Here is a 15,827-nt window from a genome sequence, read left to right as displayed (position 1 = left end):
TCCCCGTGCAACCTGACAGAGCTTGAGTAGTTTTGTGAATGAGAAAAGAATAGCATTTCATTGTCCAGATGTGCAAGCCTGACTGAGACCTTTCCACACAGACTTAGTGCTTTGATTGCATCCAAAGGTGCAACTACTAAATACAGAATTGAAGGGGGTGGATATTTATGCAGTCACTTATTTTACATTACATATTTTTATTAATTGACATGGCTTTATAGAAGTCAGATTTTAATCTGAAATTAAAGAGGGTTTTTCTGTAAATATTTTGGTTAAAAAAGCAAAATTATATTGAACATAATTGAGTTATGAAATCAATTTAAGGGTAAGTGGGGTGAACAGTATTAACAGGCACTGTAGAACTCTGCATATTCATCACAGAAATCCATAATAACACAGTGAATTATCACACAAAAAATGGTTAGTAACACAGGGCACAAATGATGTCAAAGCTTGAAAGGTTTGAGAAAAATCGTGCTGAGAATGCCCTTGAAGAAACACTGTGGTAAAGAAACTGCACAAGGGCTTTCATTGGAAAAGCACACTTTGTTAGCAGATGTACAGAGAAGAAAAGAGCTGGTGGAAATGTATGAAAAGCCAGTATGGTGTAAAATATGTGCCTTCATGTGGGTTGTTTTGTTACTAAGAGCTAAATACAAGGTTAGTAGCATACAAATGTTCATTTGTCCAGGCCACCATATAGCCTTTTACACAGCAGCAAACCTCAATAAGAGTAATTTCATCACTTCAGGGATGTGTTGGAGGAATTTCAGCTGAAAATTAGCATGTTTTGCTCCTTTGCTGCAGATTTTTTTTAAGGCCATCTCAATTTTCATGGATTTCTTTCTGCTTTCTCATCTTCATTTCTTTGAATTGTTTCTTTTTTTTCTGAAACAATTGAAACCCTCCTTTCAGGAATTTGCTTCTCTATTTTTACCCATTAATTTTCTAGGAAACAGATGAAAGAGGAAGATGAAAGCACGGAGGCATCAGTTATTCTCAGCCCGTCTGCTAATGAAGCTTATTTCAAACACCCATAATGACGACAATATTAACAGTGAAGAAAAAAAGACATAATTTCAATCCTTTTTAGTTTTGGTGAAATTTAGAGCTCACTGATGCATTATATGATTTTATGTTTAGTAATAATGGATCGAAAGAAAAGCTTGATATGTCTGTATCTTAAAGGTTATATTGCACATTGCCCTATGATGTATTATGCAAGTACTTCCCTCTGCATTCTAATCAGCATGTTACACTTTAAACAATTAATAATACTAGTGAATGGTTTATTTTCTCTGTTAAACACCATGTCAGAATTAAAAAAAAAAAAAAGAAATCATCATGGCAACAGAAGTGAAATGGCACAGTCATCTGTCTCTTCTGGTAGAAACTGCTTATTTTAATACAGCAGCAAACACTACACTCATTTAATCACAGACAGAGAGCATTATCCAAAATGTAAGAAGAAAACTTTGTAGTATTTCAAAGGCTGTTTGGCTTTTAGTGCCACACTTAGCCTTACAGAGTTTAAACAGTAAAAAGTCTTTAGATCTCCTTCCAGTGTACACAGAGCTTTTTTCCTCTGAATTTAATGCAGTCTAATTTGCAACCAACAGTGTCGCTGTGAATGAAATATAAATACCGCCATTGGAGATGGAAGAAGCTCGGTCTGTTGAGACTTTGGGAGGGAACTGGAGAGTTGCTGGTTGAAATCCCAGCAGGTACCAAGTCCCTACCGAGCACTGCCGAGGTGCATTTAAGTAGAGTGCACAGGCGCTCTTTCTAAAGACTAAGTGACTAAGTGAATATGTGCTCCACAAGAAGTGAGTTGGTAGTCAAGTGTGCTGTGTTATGTTCAGTCAAGTTGTGTTAATAAAGTTAACTGTCGCTGCCTATATATACAACACTGCAATTACCGCAAATCCTTATTCTAATGAAAGGAAGACTTACACAAGTGCACTTCCTTCTGCTCTTTAATTTAAAATAATCAGACAGACAAAATAGTGAAAACCAGATCAAAACAGCACCTCACAGAATAATACATCCAGAACAAGGCAAAAATCGAGCTTTGGCCACCTGGATAGGTGTTTTCATAGTGCAGTTATCATGCACATCGCTCAGGCTCTGGGGGTCTTTACTAGCTTTGCGTTAGCATGCTGCCTTTGCAGATGTTTGAAAAGATTTGTCCAGAGTTCACAGCAACAAAAGTTGTTTCTGACCTGGGAATGGTTTATACTTCACTTGTCCTTTTGTGCAACAAATCCAAAGTAGAGTTCATATCTCCATGCATCTAAAGATGTTATTAATAAAACTGCTTCGCTGTTCTCCTCTCCCTCCTCCATCGACTCAATGTGTCCTTCATCTGAGTGTCACCTTAGCACACATTAAAAGGGATGCACGTTTAGTTTTCTCCATGTCCCTATTTTGCACATAGTTGGAGGATTTACAGTAACACAAGTAATGAAATTGTTGTTTTACGGTAACTGTAATGTGAGAACTAAACTAAATTTAATCAGATTCAGCAACAAATTTTATGTTGTATGACTCACATGGAAGTCTTGCCATCCTTCATGTTAGGATGGCCTAGTGGGTTAGGCTCAAATAGGAGTCAAAGGTTCAAATAATGCAGTCCAAGTGAATTTATTTACAGTGAAAATGTGCAGTAGTATTTACAGCACAGGCCTGGAGAAAAATATAATGCTTAAAACTTGCAAAAAGAGGTAAAAATGTGAAAACAAAAGGAGACTGAGCTCTATACAATGCTCTGTTGCGGCACTGCACACACTTTGTTTCACTTGAAATGGCTCTCACAACCTAACGGCGCTGACACCAACCACCTACTCCCTCACAAGGCCTCCAGCCTCCTCTTATATAGGAGTAAGGGGAAGGTACCAATGCCAAAGAACCAAGATGAAATCAATTAAGTCTCCCAGACACAATTAAAGACTGCAAAATGTATAAACATTTGCCAAACAAATTCTCTCTACCACACTTGGTGCCTTCCACCCAGCACACCTCTATATAAACCAGTGGCGGGCACCTGCTCCGTTTGCCACTTCCTGGTTTTAGAAGTGAAGCACAAGAAGGCACATGGAGCAATGGGTGAACAAACAAATACATTTTGACATGACTAGCAATAAATAAATGTGTTTTTGAGTTAAAAATATTCATGTGGGTCTATCTGGCCTCACCAAGCAGTACTTGGGTGAGTTTTGAATGTTTTAGTTTGTCAGAGAGGGCTTTTTAAACTAAGTAGCTGTTTGCTAGCAATGCTAAGCTAACATGACACAGGCCTCTCAGCCGGCTTGATGTATAAAAAGAAAGCTGTGATATTAATGCATGCATGCTGTACTCAGTTTAGAGGGCACGTCAGGGTCAGTCTGATTATCGTGCTGTGTACGAGGGTATATGATGGCTGAACACGACCTGATTATGGCCTGACCAGCTGCTCCCAACTGGTTGGATGGATTTCTGATATGTTTGATACATATATATATATGTTTGTTTGTTTTTGTTTTTTTTTTAATTTTATTTATTTATTTTTATTAGTATGACTCTAGACACAGTGAGAGCAAAACCACGAGCAGAATCTTCAACTTAGGGGTCTTTTTCTACTTTGTAAACGCTCTGACAGCATCTTAATTCATCATGACAACAGCAGGAATAACTTTCTAACGCCTCCCTCACCCTGCTATAATAAAGGAAATAAACAGGCAGGACATTTTCATACCTGGCCGTGCACGACCATCAGAGTGTGAGCACATAAATTGTGCGCAATGGTCGCACATTTTAGGTGAGTCAGTCACAAAGTGTGAGCTGACATTCCACCATGACTGTCAGAGTCAGATTGAAATCTCAGTGTATGCCCAGCTTAAGTCAGAAATAATAAAATGTTACACTTCTGTAATTTTAATGTAATTATAGTTATGCATTACTTTGTACTGCTTTACACCTTACACTGGATATAACTATATCAACTTATGATTTTAGCATTCTTAATTTCATACTGTTATTTGTATTTAACACTTTTAAATAGTGTTTGTTCCTGTTAAAGTAGGTTTGTAGAGGTCTTTCCTTTATTCAAAAAGTGAAAGGGGGAGGGATAGCATTTGGGGATCTGATTGAATGGAATTTAAAACCAACTACTCTAAGTATTGTTTGACAGTTATAGATTAAGGTTTTTAAGGTTTTGATACCTACAATGTGCAGTAATAGTACCCTCAAAAATGACTGATAATATTCAAAAAATCTGGTATACAAATTGGAATTGCATTCAAATGGAGTATGGTGGTATAGTGGTTAGTGCTGTTATCTCACAGCAAGAAGGCTCCTGGTTTGATTTGCTGTCAGACAGAACCTCTCTGTGCAGTTAACATGTTCTCCCCTGCTTCTTAATACAGTCCAAAGACATGCTTGTTAGGCTAATCAGTGACTCTAAATTGCCTGTAGTTGTGAGTGTGAATGTTTGTGTGTCTCTGTATGTTAGCTCTGTCATGGTCAGAGAACTAGTCTAGAATGGACCCATCCTTTGGTCCACTGACAGCTGGGATTTGCTTCTGCCACCCTGTGACCCTAAGTGGGACAAAGGATATAGATGATGGACAGATACTGATAGATGAAAGTATCTATGTCTGTATAGTATTCTCAGATCAACCCATAGTACCCATGTGAGGTCGAGGTGCACTGTGTTGCCTGGCTTCCTTAAAAAATTCAGGGTTATACACAACTCAACATTTTTTATTTATTTATTTATTTTTTAATAAAAAAGGCTCTTCAAACATACTGTACACTCTCATCAGATCAGATTGTGACCTTATCAGTAAACTGATCATTGAGAGCATATTCAGTTTGTTTGACACAGAAATGGAAACAATTGCTTTGTGAACTTGCAGTGACTATGCTATTACTCAACTTGGTGTTCAATACAAAAAATGAAAAGAAAAGGAGCAGAATCTTGATAAACAATTCTTTTGTTACTGTTGTTCCTAAAACACTGCATTGTGGCTCTGACATGTTGTTTATTAAAATACAAAAGTGTCAAAAGAAAAGGTCATTATGTAAATTGTGAGCTGAGCATCTGTGTTAATGAAACAATCTCTCTCCCACCCTCTCTGTCTACATGAATGTTTGTGTTTGTTGTTGTATATGTGTGTGCATGTTCCCATGTTAATGTGCCTGTTTTTCTACAAACCTGGGCTGTTTGATGTTGTCTCGTGTGTCTGTGTCCAGCGAGGGAAAGATGGTGGTTCTGTCTTTAGCCATCGGGCTTGCTGAACAGGATGACTTCGCCAATCTGCCAGATCTACAGGAAGCTCCAGCAGGCAAAGAAGATGAAACCACACCAGAGAAAAGGTAACGGGAGAAACGGAAAGAAGAATAATGTGAGGTGGTTTAATAATTTATTGATTCGGAAAAAAAACATGATGTCGAGGGTGCTGATAGTCAGAATAAAAGTGGTGCCATGCTGTGAACTTTAAACTGGTTCAGGACTTCTTATCCTTGCTGTGTTTAGGTAGGGTTCTATACCAGTGTTTCCCCAAACATTTTTCCTTTGACCCCCCCTACAATTACCTAGAAAAAGCTCAGCTCACCCAGGACCCAAGAGAGAAGAAAAAGTGACATGCTGCTGCCAAAAATCAACATAGATTTTAATTGTTTCACTGATAAAATCCTAAAAATGGCCTATGTATGCTTTTCTTATCAAAAGACCTTTTTATAAACTACTTAATAACTGCTTTATCAAGGTTTTAGTCAATATTTGCAAATCTAATTTTGGCAGCCTCAGAGCAGTCTCACTCCCCAAGATCTTTGGCACCCCCCGGGGGGTCCCAGACCCCAAGTTGGGAGCCAGTGGTCTATACTTTGGGTTGACCTGAAAGAGAACTGGTCATAGTGTGATACTATTAATTTAAAGTGGTGGAATATTCAATATATTCTGCTTGGAAAATGAGAGTCAGTGCTCACCTGCACTTTTATTTGCATATATATAGAAACACAGTAGTTGACACTAAATCTGGACTGCTTTGGTCTATCTTTAACAATTTTGCAATCATATGGTTACTGTCTCTTTTCACATATTTCTTACTTATCTGTTAATATATAAAAATATGATACAGCCTTTTAATTACATTTAGTCTCATCCACCAACCATTCTTAAGAAGATAATTGTTTTTAAAACCCACTATCTTAATAGGATTAACATTCACCAAAGTTTTCTAATCCCAGATAACAAAATCAAGAGCACTCCTACACACATTAAGGTGCTGATTATATGGAGTAAGATTATTTATTTTGCACTTATCAGCACCCTTATATGATAGTAGATAAAGAAAAACATTTTAAATTACATTTGCAACCAGGTGATAGCGACGAGGGGGTTTAGTTGTACTGTGAGCAGTGATGGGAGTAATGCGTTACAGTAACATGTTACCATAACTCTTTTACTTTTTATGGCAACTAATAGTGTAATGCATTTCTTTTTTAGGTTGTTAAAAACTTTGCAATTATAGACAATTTCAAGCAGTCATTAGTTGTTACTTTTACAGTCAACAATTCGATGATAAAGGCTAGTAAACATCCGCTTCAGTGGGCGATGTGATGCCAGTGTAAGCACAGTAGCATCATGGGTGAAATAGTATGTGCTTGCTGCAAAGTCCCACAGACCAACAGACCTAAACGCACACACACCAAAGCTGAGCGCTCTTTGAAATACCAGCATTATTTTTCCCTCCTTGAGATAAACGACAAAAAGAAAAGGAAAGAAAACCTGAATAAGAACAGTAATTCTAACCTCACAGAGCCCCAAGCTAAACAACCACTCCATCTGAACTAGTTAGAGAGCCCAATGCTGCAAACACCGGTGACCCAGGTATAGCTCACGTTAGCTCGACAGACCAAAGAGGAACCATTCCATCCAAACAACCAATTCCTGATTTTCAATCACCACCAGACACGCTTCTGATATCAACTGTAGAGTCCACTGCCTTCAGAGAGATAGCTAGTAAAATATAGATGAGACGAGAGGTTCATGCAGAGAGACATTTACAGAGTAATTGTGATTTAATTTGTACACCATCAAGGTAGCACAGCTATTTTAATACTTCTTAAAGATTGTGCAAATGCTTGACTTGAAATAAATGATTTAACACTGTAAAAAAGTTTTAGAACATTTCTACTGCTCTGTTGTTCCCTCTCACACTGCCACAACAACACTAACTAATGTGATGTGTACACTAGTGAGTATTTAAGCACGAAAAGTAACACATGTGACTGAGTAACTTTTTCGATAGTAGTAACTGTAAATAGTTACTACTTTTCAGTAACTTGCCCATCACTGACTGTGAGCTAATAGCAATGGCTGCCACTGGTGTAACAATTGGCTCTCATGTGGCTATAGTGTAGTGACAGTTTTATCAAACCTTGACTGCATTTCTTTATCAGAACAAGAGCAAGAAGCCACATCAAAAGTTTCTCTTGAAAGAGATGATGATTTAGCCACTGATAAGCTCTGCTGCTCAAATACTACAGCAAGGCTGATCTGTATAGCTAAGGTTAGCTCTGGAGCTATGCATGTCTGCTACCTCATTTTGTCTTGTTGCTCTGATTGGCCGGTCATGAATGTGACAGACAGAATATTCATCCAATCACCTTCTGAGATTTTTTTGAAAAGTTTTCTACTTATCAGGAAAAGGAAAAATAAGCACAAGCTAAGAACAGCTTAGGCTTAAGAATACCGCTGAGAATAATTTAGCAGTAAAATAACACATCACGGATGTGGCCTAGGTTATTCTATGAAACTTTGATAATAAATTGAGAACATGTTTTTGTTTAGAAGTGAATAAGGACCATCATTTTTTATTCAACTGGCTGACCAGTTGAATCCTTTTTACTCATTCTTATATTTCTATATCACTATTTTCCCACCAGCCTCCCACTTTGGGTGCTCTTGTTCTCTTTTATAATGTCCTCTCTGTTCTCTGTCCAGATCTTTGTAAGTATGCGTGTCTGCTCCACTGTTTGATCTGCGACTCGTAGGCCCGAGAGAAGGGCACCCTCATTATTTAGAAGTAAGGTTCCTCGCATGAAACCCTTGTCTAAAAATATGCTAACCTCTCATCGAGCCCTGATCTCAGAGCGGCTGTCAGAAGTGAACACGGGCTCTCAGCTGGTGAACAAAGGGACTACACAGGCTGCCCTCTTATCACATCAGACTGTGTGAGGGATAAAGGGCTTAATCCACTGTTTTGAGTGAGATTTTTTTGTTTTTTTTTACCAGAAATGCTGCTTTTGAATTTCTTAATAAGTTTTCTCACAGCCGCTCTGCAGTGCATCGGAGTGTGCTGCTCTAACTAGGTCATCTGTGAATCTGAGGCTGGAGAAAAAAAACACCGTCTGGATTGAAAGAAACAAGCCTTTCTTACAAGTAGGAATAGTGTGTCCTGTCTTCTGATTTGATTACAGCCATTCTTACCTTTTATATTCCTTTAAGATTAAATTTTGAATGTGTATGGGTCAGACGGGGGATGAGGACCAGCTTACCTCTTGTCCCCACCATCATCCTCTCTCCCTCTCTCCGTTTGGAGGTCTGTCAAGCACCCACCTCTAATCACAGCCAGCCGGTGAGCCTCTACCCAGAGGGGTCGTGCGGGCTAACTCGTCTAGTGTCCTTCCACCGCTAATAACAGCTCTCCATCATCATCTCTGTCTGTCTCTCTCATCTCTCTGTCTCTGTTGTTACCCCTAAGCTCCCAGCACCCAGAGCTGCAGGCCGTTTTCACGGACTGAGAACAATGAAACAGTATGATGTGATGTGACAACACGCTGTCAGCCAGTAAAAGACAGACAGAAAAGTGGGAAACCTTCTCTACTTCTGCTTTCTAGAGAAATATTACAAGATTAAAATAGACAGACCCATAGAGGTTTGGGATTCGGTTGTTTTATTAATAAAATCAAATACAGCTGGGAGCTCATATATCTATAAACATCAAATCTGATTTGAAAGAACAGTGGTATTTAAAGAAAAGCTATACCTGCTGTATATAAGGTCAAAGCTGTATCTGTTAAAAATCATTTGTCTTAGTATGACCAGCAGATCAAGTGGTGCTCTGTCCTTCCTCAAAACTAAATATAGATATACAGACAAATTCTCAAAAATCTCTCTTATGAGAGAAACCTGGTCAGGGTAGCCACAAAATCACAAAGCACATTAAAACAATGCAGCATAGAAGCAGGCCTGCCCACAGAGTTAACCGGGCCCCTGAGAACCCCAATGAATGGGCCTTTCCCAGGTGTGATTTAGCGTATTGATGATATCAATGCATGTGTGTTGGATCAGTAGCATCAGTGCGAGCGTTCTGGATGACAGTTACCTCATTTTGGAGCAGCTATTATTGGGATGTCTAAATCACTTATTTGTTTCACTTTTTAACCCCTTTTCATCACAGTTTCATTTTTCCCCACCTTTTTTCTACTTGTATCCCATTTTTGCCTATTTAACCAATTTTTGCTAAGTGATTTTGCCACTTTTTAGCCACTTCTCACCCATTTTTTCTGCCACTTTTTGCCACTCGAAATCCATTTTTGCAGGTGTGTTTTTTTTCTATTTTTTCATTAATTTTCCTTTAAAGTTGTTTCAGTTTCTTCCACTTTATTCGCTGGCATCCTGTGTAGATCACACTCACAGAAATATTTAGGCCTAATGCATAGAAAATTTCCATCCATTTGAATTACTTAGATTTAACATAAACAGGCCAATAAACTTTATGTGCTTCATATTTGTCACTCAAATGTAAACAATTTAGAATGAGATTTATGTAATAATACCAATAAACCCAATGTGTTTTGAATGGATGAGCATGGATGTGCTAAAATCTTTATGTAAACCTGATGTAAACCTGTCTCATAAATTTTAACTAAATGAATCTTGGTTGATCCACAGCTCGTCATATTTAAACTATATTCATACGTTTTAACTGATTAAATTTAATTGTTTTTGCAATTAACAGATTTACAGTCATGCATAAAGTATTGGCACCCCTGGAATTTTTCCAGAAAATACACATCTCTCCCAGAAATTGTTGCAATTACAAATGTTTTTGGTATCCACATGTTTATTTCCTTTATGTGCATTGGAAAAACACAAAAAATCCAAAGAAAAAGACAAAACTGACACAATTTTACACAAAACTAAAAAAATGGGCTGGACAAAATTATTGGCACCCTTTTAAAATGGTGGGTAAATCATTTTATTTCAAGCATGTGATGCTCATTTAAACTCACCTGTGGCAGTAACAGGTGCTGGCAATCTAGAAATCACACCTAAAGCCAGTTAGAATGTATAAAAGTTGACTCTTCCAAGAGAAAGAAGAGCCGAGAATCATCTGAGGACTTAGGAAGCAAAATTATGGAAAAATATGAACAATTTCAAGGTTTCAAGACCATCTCCAGAGATCTTGAAATTCCTTTGTCCACTGTGCGTAATATAATCAAGAAGTTTATAACCCATGGAACTGTGGCTAATCTCCCTGGATGGGGATGGAAGAGAAAAATTGACAAATGAATACAATGCAGGATAGTTGGAATGGTGGATAAACATCCTCAGTCAACTTCCACACAAATTCAGGCTGTCCTGCAGACTCAGGGTGCAAAAGTGTCAGCTCGGACCATACGTTGTAATCTGAATGAGATGAAGCGCTATGGCAGGAGACTGAGGAGAGCCCCACTGCTGACAAAGAGACATAAGAAAGCCAGACTGGAGTTTGCAAAAATGTACCTCAGTAAGCTTCAATCCTTCTGGGAGAACATTTTGTGGACAGACTAAGGTAGAGCTTTTTGGAAAAGCACGTCATTCCACTGTTTACAGAAAATCGAATGGGGCCTACAAAGAAAAGAACACAGTACCTACAGTCAAACATGGTGGAGGTTCAAGGATGTTTTGGGGTTATTTTGTTGCCTCTGGCACTGGGTGCCTTGACTGTGTGCAAGGAATCATGAAATCTGGAGACTATCAAAAAATTTTGGGCCGCAATGTAGGGCCTAGTGTCAGAAAGCTGGGTCTGCATTAGAGGTCATGGGTGTTCCAGCAGGACAATGACCCCAAACATACTTCAAAAAGCACCAAGAAATGGTTGGAGACAAAGCGCTGGAGAGTTCTGAAGTGGCCAGCAATGAGTCCAGATCTAAATCTCATTGAACACCTATGAAGAGATCTTAAAACTGCTGTTGCAAGAAGCACCCTTCAAATCTGAGAGACCTGGAGCAGTTTGCAAAAGAAGAGTGGTCCAAAATTCCATTTGAGAGGTGTAAGAAGCTTGTTGATGGTTATAGGAAGTGATTGGTTTCAGGTTTTTTTTTCCCAAGGGTGTGCAACCAAATATTAAGTTGAGGGTGTCAATAATTTTGTCTGGCCCATTTTTTGAGTTTTGTGTAAAATTATGTCAATTTTGTCTTTCTTCTTTGGACTTTTTGTGTTGCTCCAATGCACATAAAGACAATAAACACATGTATACCAAAAACATTTGTAATTGCAACAATTTCTGGGAGAAATGGTGTATTTTCTGGAAAAATTCCAGGGGTGCCAATACTTTCATCCATGACTGTATGCTGATTTTAAGGAATTTGAATAAATAAATTCTAAAAATTTAATTATTTAAATAAAATCAAATAGATTTAAATACTTACAAATAAACTATGCCATGATTCATTTTTCTGAGTGCATGGCATAGCTATGAAGCCTGAAATTACTTCCCAGATGATTTAGTCAATGTGCCTATCCACATTGTTCCACCACGTTTCATAGCATGGTGAATGTGCCAGTCACAACTTGTCCACAAGAGCGTTTTTGAGTTGTTGGATTGTGTATTTGATGAGTGTGATGAGGGAAAGCAAAAAATTCTGTTTGCTTCCATAGCGTTAGCTGTGCAGCTGGTATATCGGTCCCCCCCTAGATCTAGAAACAGCTTGCACTGACAACTAAAGGAAACGAACCTATTACTAAGACTATAGGAATTATGGCAATGGGCGAATTTGCCAAAACATTGAAGTATCCCTTTAACTAAAAGTTTGACCGTTGCTCAAGTTCCCTTTTTTTCAGTCTGATTGTGCATACTTTGCCCTCTATGATTTCTTAAAGCATTTTTCCCAAAGATGCTGTCTGCTGGCTTTGTCTCTTCCTATCCCACTGGAGCTGCCAGACTTCTCAAGCGTACATCTTCTGTGGTCATATGGCGAATGTTTCTCATTTAAAGGTTATGAATGAGCAGCCACAGTAAGAGCACTTCTTATACCAACTCACTTTGAACAGGCTAGAAAACATAACAAGTCCCTCAGTATCAGAGAATCAAAAGCACATGAAAGTGAAGCATATGAAAGGGACCCAAACATTCACTCTGTCTTTGAATGTCTCGTCATTGACTGTATGATTTATCCACTTCTTGCATTGAGCAGAAGCAGACTCTGATATTATCCATACCAGAAACCTGTGCACATTTTACAGCTTTTATAAACCCCATGTTTATAGACTGGAGGTTGCTGGGGCCAGTAAGCTCTTATTCATATTTATTTCCCTCTTGTGTCCCTGTGTGTGCCAAGCTCATTAAAATGCAGCTCCTTCGTGCAACAGCAGCTTTCTGAGAAGATAATAACACAAACAGCTACAGCACTTCCATCATAGTAGTTATCTGCAGGTGGGTGATAATGTCCCATCCACCACAGGGATTTGGTGGGTCTACTACAGTGACCCACACTGAGGTAGAGAAGAAGAGTCCTCGGAGGAGATTAGAGGACCTTCAGCTTAACATAGAACGAGAAATCACCAGCTTTGTCTCCAGATAACACATCAGCAAGACACAAAGCGTGTCCTTTGACAATAATATAATTAACTGTAATCACAGAAGCACTGCTGTCTTATGGGATGTTATCTCTCAGATGTAATAAGTACAAGACAGCTTTGTAGGCAACAGCTACTCAGCTCCTGCTGCTCTCCAAATCACAGATTACCAGTGAACTCCTCACACAAGACAACACAACACAAAGGTGAGAACAAACTGTATTAGTTTGTTCTGGGATGATTTTTCCGTCACATCCTTCTCACCTTAGATCAGCCGTCTGCACAAATTTGGTTCTGAGGTTCAAAGTGAGCGACAGGCGGTAAAAATAGATCATATCTCAGTTTCGTTGGGAGTTTTGATGAACAGTTCTCAACGTCTGAGTGCACACCACTAGAGCATCTGTCTATGTGTCAGCAGCACTGCCTCATAAACCTGTAGAACAGGTCACAGATGTCATCATTTACGTAAGCAGATTTTACCTTTAGCAAGGGAAACAACTGTGCTGCTCCATGAAGCAATAATGATTCCTGATAACAATGACTCTAGCAGCAGAGGTGTACAGTAAAGTAGTGAGCTCTGATTACATAAAAGATTTTTATTGTCATTATTTGAGCGGGCATGCAATAAAACTTCAATCTCCCTGTGGCGCAAAACCATTAATATTTTATCTATGAATAATGATAGATTAAAATGGCATTAAGGCAACAGAACAGTGAGCCATGATCACAGACAGTCAAGCTTCACTTATCAGTATTTTGATATAAACTGGGGATCAGATGAATAGCACTTTTCAAATAATAAAGAATAACCAACTCCTCATAGATACTTTTCTCTTTTAGCTCATTGTTTAGGTTTTACAGGCCTTAAATTCAGGTTTTTATAGTCATGCAGATCCAGAAAAACAATTAAGAACAAAGGTCTGTGTAAGCTTATGAAACACAGAATAAGGAGAATAAAAGTGAGGGTTATTTGTGTTTCCTAAACCTATTAAATCTGTCTCAGGCAGTGCCCTGAATGCAGCAGTGGCCCCTTTACCAAAGAGTGAACTCATTCTGGTACGAGATGAGAGAGCACACCCTTGCATAAAAAATCCCATAGAGGCAAATGAAAGAAAAAAAAATCCATACACGAATTTTGCCCAGATATGGCATATTTTCAAGATCTAAATTTTCAATAAACTTGGCATTTTAGTGAGTAGGTTGCTAGTTTTGAGATTGTTGTTTGAGGAGGAAACAGCTGGTATATTCACACTGTACATCTAGCACAGGGGCCTTTGGTGTTCTTCACCTAAGAGCTGCTTTCACTTATGTTAGGTTGCATAATGTATCAAAACAAATGAGCCAGTTGAATTAAGCTATTCACACTGTCATGGCCCTCCCTTGCACTTTGTTAGATGTGCACCACTTTAAATGATGCCTCCATTACCACATTGGCCTTCATTGATTTGTGGAAAGGAGACGTTCGTGCTGTTTTTTAAGTGATGCTTTCAGCTCACCTCTTCAGTTCAGCTCTTTGAAGGGAAGTCCTGCGCAAGGTTAACATTCTTCTTTTGCCAGCTGAAATGATGGGATGCAGATGTTGCAGAGACACTTATCCTTCACATTGACAAATACTGTGCTTTCAGCTTTTGTCAGCATGGTTGTCTTTGGTGTCCATAATTTTGGAAAAGCTGCACGGGCTTATTAACAGAACCAAGCACCTCTCTTACACTCAGGTAGAGTGCAGAATAACCAGCCTGACCTGTCAATGGAGGTTGCTGATACTTTTTTTTTTTTTTTTGGGACATTTGTGTATTTTAAGAGTTATAAGTTTTCAAGGTGCATTTGTTGTTTAATTTTTGTTCACAGTTTGTGAAACTCTCACAAAGTTATAGAAAGCCTGCCAAGAGCAAGCATATGTGGCATATAGGTCTGATCTTGTGCGCTTGAGCTTGTAGCATAATGGAACACTTTAAACTTTGGTGTTGTGTCATTCAAAGCTCCTACATCCGACCTTCGAGGTAAATGGAACACAGCATTATATTCTTACATTACATTCCTGTTAATTGTTATCATTGCTTTGTGAAGTTATTTCACTACTAACAAGACGAGATTAAAACCTATAGCATATGGCTGACTGGAACTATCTGGGATGCCTGTTGAAATGGCGGACAGGCAAGAGGAGTAGCTCCGCCTACTCAACAACAAGGTACCCACAGCGCTATAGACAGAGCATGGTGTCAGAAGAAGTCCACTGTGCTTAGGGCCCTATGAAATCTGCTTTATTTTCCAAATACCTTTTTGTTTCCTTTAATTTTTTGGAATTGCGTTTTTTACCTTTGCACTAATTTTATAGTGCCCTGTTTATGTTACTGAATAAAATCTCCACTAATAAAATAGAAATAACCTCAGGTTTGGTTAATTTGTTGACAGGCCAGATTTGGCCCGAGAGCCATAGTTTGGACAGCCTTGGTATAAAAAAATGATATTCATGGTGACAGTAAAATATTTCTATTATCATAAGATATTCATTAAAATTGTCAGGGTTTAAACACTTCTGTAGCTATCATTACACTGGGTAATGACTAATAAAATCTCATACATCACACTTAGCCCTGCCCAAACAAACGCTAGCCCATAAAGTGGTAAAGAAAAAAAAAAAAAAAATTTGTAACAGCCTAAATCCAATTTGACATTCACTTTTCGCGTTCACAGTGACTTCATTAAAACCTGTCCCATGTGCTTTGATGCAAATTTCTCATTCAGGCACTTTAAATAACTGTTTTGATTTAATCCCCCTTTATCTTCTTTGTCATTTTGTGTCTTTTCGATGAAAGCTTCTGATACCTGCTCAGCATCAACCAGCTTATAAATAAGTGAGAACAGAGGGGAAAGAATTGAGCTTTAACATGCTGAGGAACCTTCTGTTCTCCATAACCCTGGCATTCGCTGTACCTCTTTAATCTGATTCTAAATGTCAGCTCTATCTTACATCGTTTTGCTGTGCAGTGTTCAGACG

The 15,827-nt window shown here is 38.5% G+C and overlaps 1 protein-coding gene across 2 annotated transcripts in view; it reads left to right on the top strand.

Annotated features, from left to right (window-relative positions):
• The window catches only part of syt7b (synaptotagmin VIIb), a 191,429-nt gene that overhangs the window by 134,809 nt on the left and 40,793 nt on the right, over window positions 1-15,827 (top strand). For both annotated transcript variants that reach the window (XM_041784080.1, XM_041784087.1), the window contains one exon: window positions 5,233-5,355. In XM_041784080.1, coding sequence (XP_041640014.1) covers window positions 5,233-5,355 — 123 coding nt within the window. The remainder of the gene's footprint in view (window positions 1-5,232; window positions 5,356-15,827) is intronic.

Source organism: Cheilinus undulatus, linkage group 1 (genome assembly GCF_018320785.1).
Source record: "Cheilinus undulatus linkage group 1, ASM1832078v1, whole genome shotgun sequence".
Lineage (NCBI taxonomy): Eukaryota > Metazoa > Chordata > Actinopteri > Labriformes > Labridae > Cheilinus > Cheilinus undulatus.
This window is presented reverse-complemented; position numbering and strand designations above follow the sequence as displayed.